The sequence below is a fragment of the Coptis chinensis genome, chromosome 1 (genome assembly GCF_015680905.1).
Source record: "Coptis chinensis isolate HL-2020 chromosome 1, ASM1568090v1, whole genome shotgun sequence".
Taxonomy (NCBI): domain Eukaryota; kingdom Viridiplantae; phylum Streptophyta; class Magnoliopsida; order Ranunculales; family Ranunculaceae; genus Coptis; species Coptis chinensis.
Window position 1 is genome coordinate 49,725,019 of NC_141456.1, and position 3,692 is coordinate 49,728,710.

A 3,692-nucleotide genomic window follows, 5' to 3' on the forward strand; every position below is an offset into this window, starting at 1 on the left:
ACAAATCAACTTCTTTGAGAGTCCAACTTCGTTTCCAAAACTGTGAAAGAAGTGGCTACAGTGTCATTTCATGCGTCTAGACGCACGATCCTTGCGTCTCAGACGCAAGCGTTGCGTCTAGACGCACGATCCTTGCGTCCCAAACGCGAGAGTCTATTTTTCTCTTTTGCTCCATCCTTCTTTCCTCTTTTGTGGGCTTTGGTCCAAGCAATGAATTCTTTCACCTTGGGCTTCCACATATGCTTTAAAAAAGGTCCAAGTCGCATATTTCATAGCTTCAATTCCTTGGCCTTCCCCATGATTGTTCATGGGTTTCCCATGTGATCCATAATGCTCCGTTTTACCCTTTTTCTCTAATATTCTACAAAACTCTCTTTTTCACCTGTAGAATCATAAAACATAACTTACAAGCACTATTAGTCCACTAAGATGGCTAAACAAGAGGTATAATCGAGGGTTAAGATGCACTTATCACAACCCCCAACTAGCCCCAACTAGACTTTTGCTAGTCTCTTAGCAAATAAGATAAAAAGAGATAAGTGATCAAAATCACATCCTAATAACAAAAATAAAATCCTAACTCACTTTTGCAGGCATCGCAATTGCATTTACCATATGCAACAAGGCTTTAAACCTTTAAGTTTCCCAAAAAGGACGAGTTATAGTCTCGTGAGGGTTTTTAGGTGATATACCCACAAAATCAATCAATAACATGTTCAATAATGATGGCATTTTTCAGAGAGAGAAATTTCCTTACCAACTTAGTACTTACTCCAATAGATGGGTTTCTATTACCAACTACATTGCTTCAAAGACTCATAGATTATGATGGGAGATAGTAAAAATTGACAAAATTCTCAATCAAAGCTTATGTGATGACTCAGTCAATCTCCTATACTCTCCTATCCAAGAAACGGAATCCCTAGTTTACCATAGGTAGATAATCTCGACTTTTAATCCTCACCAGTCATACTCTCAGAAAAGAATCTCTCAGAAGATGGTCTACTATTTTACCTCATGTATGTGGGGAAAAGAATAATGAATATGAACATCACACATAGTACCTTGAAAAACGGACTTGTGAATGGAAGTAGTCTTATGGAAAGAATGTCAATCACATATGAAGTGTCGGGTCCTTCACTTTAGCATCCTCTCATCTATTCTAGACTTAGAACCATACTATAGTGATAAGTCATGGGTTGTAACTTGGCTTGGGTATTGGTTTATGAAGGAAAGGTAAAAAAGATTCAAAGGTTGTTTCTGAAAACACTAAGGGTTTTGCTTCTTTCTTTGGGAGATTTCTTCAAATCCTGTATTGCAGAGAAAATTCTTCCTTTGTTTTAGCTTTTCCATTCATTATGTTCAACAAGTTAAAGCAGAGCATCAAAGGCCGGCTAGGTCTTTACAACAATTACCAGTAGCTGAATGGAAATGGGAGCACGTGACTATCAATTTTGTTGAAGGCTTTGCCTAGATCACAGAGAGGGCATGACACCATATGGGTGATTATGGATAGATTAACGAAGTCGGCTCACTTTCTACCGGTCCGGAAGACTCATGGCATGGATGACTTGTGTAAAATCTACATTAAAGAGATAGTTTGGTTCCATGGTATCCCGTATCTATTGTTTCCGATAGAGATAGTCAGTTCACCTCTAGATTTTGGAAGGGCTTTTGAAAGGCTTTCGGTACAACGTTGAACTTTGGCACTGCTTATCACCCTCAAAGTGATGGGCAGACTGAGAGGATGAACCAGATTTTTGAGGTCATGCTTAGAGCATGTGTACTAGATTTTAAGGGTGGTTGGGAGGAGCATTTACCATTAGTGGAGTTTGCATATAACAACAACTATCGGTCGACTATTGGCATGGCAGCTTATGAAGTCTTATATGGACGACCTTGTAGATCAGCAGTATGTTGGGCTGAGATAGGTGAAGCTACGCTTTTAGGACCTGACCTGGTTCGGGAAACTACAGAGAAGGTGACTTTGATTAGAGATAGGATTCGCACAACCCAGAGTCGACAAAAGAGTTACACTGATAGACGCCGTAGAGATTTGGAGTTTCAAATAGATGACTTCGTATTGTTAAAAGTCACCCCCATGAAAGGCGTTCAGCGTTTTGGTAAGAAAGGCAAGTTGTCACCAAGATATGTTTGACCTTTCCGTATAACGGATAGGATAAGGTAGGTTGCATACCGCTTAGAGCTACCTGAGCGGCTTGCAAGAGTTCATAATGTTTTCCATGTGTCAATGTTGAGGAAGCATTTAAAAGACGACGAGCATCCATGTGTTATTGACTTGGATGAGGTAACTCTTTTGCCTGATGCTTCTTATGAGGAGGTTCCTTTATGTATCATCGACTGTAAGGAACAAACTACTCAATCGAGTGATTCCCTTAGTTAAGGTAGTATGGAGTCATCACAGTGAGAATGAAGTGTCTTAGGAGCGAGAGGCTGATATTCGAGCTGAGTATCCTCGTCTATTTTAGGAGTAAGGTACGCCGTGTGTTAACTCAAGACTGTAGAGTTCATCTCAGATCCTTATGATGAGTACTATAGTGATATATGTTTGATATGAATATGACATGTTAGATTAAACTTGTTAGAGTTTGCATCTCTAAATTTATGGTATACTTTATATGTCTTATTCGTTGGTTATGTTATTTGTTGTGTACTCTTAAGAAGTGGTTTGACCCTGACATCTTTATATTTTAGCAATGTTGAATTTCGAGGGCTAAATTCTTTTTAAGTGTGGAAGTATGTAAAACCCCAAACCTTATATCTAATAATAGGGCTTTTTTGTGTTGGGCCCAATAATAACCCAGACCTTTTAACCCATGAAGAAAACCAACAAAAAGGGAAAAACAATGCGTACACCTTATTCGATTTCGATTTCTCATCCATTTCATCTCAATCTTTCTTTTCTCTATGTCTCCACAAGAGCTAGGTTAGGGTTTTGTTGTGGGGCAAAGTATATGTACTTTTCCCAGCTAGTTGAGTGGCTAAAGACCTTCTAATCAATCTTCTTCACAATTGCTATAACATGCAAAGTAGGGTTTTGGTGGGGTGTCGGATTTGGAGCTAAATCAAAGGTATTTCATGGGTTTGATCTTATTTAGGAGCTAAAGGAGTCGAGGCAAGTGACTCTACCTTCAAATCCTTAAGTTTAATTGGAGTTTGTGGTTTAAAATGAGTAAAAATATATTGTATTGTTAACAATTGGTGTTATAGATATTATATCTACAAATTAGAGAGTATTTATGCTTTGCTTATGATTAGTTATATTCCGAATTATCTAGGAGATTAATAATTGTTCTTTATGAAGTGATTTTTCTTATTATTGAATGTATTACCTATACGTTACGTAGACCTCGGTATTTGTCATGTGTTATGCAAAGTGATGCTTAGTATATTTGAGATTTATCATAAGGTATATTTTGTTATGTGTGTTTTATTTTCCATGTTTCCAATTCTTATTCTAATTATCTTAAGGGCTTGTTGATAGATTTGCTTGCTTGGTGCGTTAATGTCTTTATATAAATTATTTTGCAGGTGATACACGTAGTTGATGGAGTGTCACTTAGATAAGCTTAGTGGGTTCTTGTCTTGTTCATGTCTTTTGGTTATTTCATTGTTTTACAAAGGTATGCAAAACCTTAGATCCATTTTGAGATGTGATCTTGTAATCTCTA

The 3,692-nt window shown here is 37.6% G+C and overlaps 1 protein-coding gene across 1 annotated transcript; it reads left to right on the plus strand.

The window, feature by feature from the left end:
- Nucleotides 1-1,747: 1,747 nt before the first annotated feature.
- LOC147524399 (uncharacterized) lies at nt 1,748-2,158 on the plus strand. The gene has a single exon (XM_086574602.1). The coding sequence runs from the start codon at nt 1,748-1,750 to the stop codon at nt 2,156-2,158; it is 411 nt and encodes a 136-aa protein (XP_086430728.1).
- Nucleotides 2,159-3,692: the final 1,534 nt, after the last annotated feature.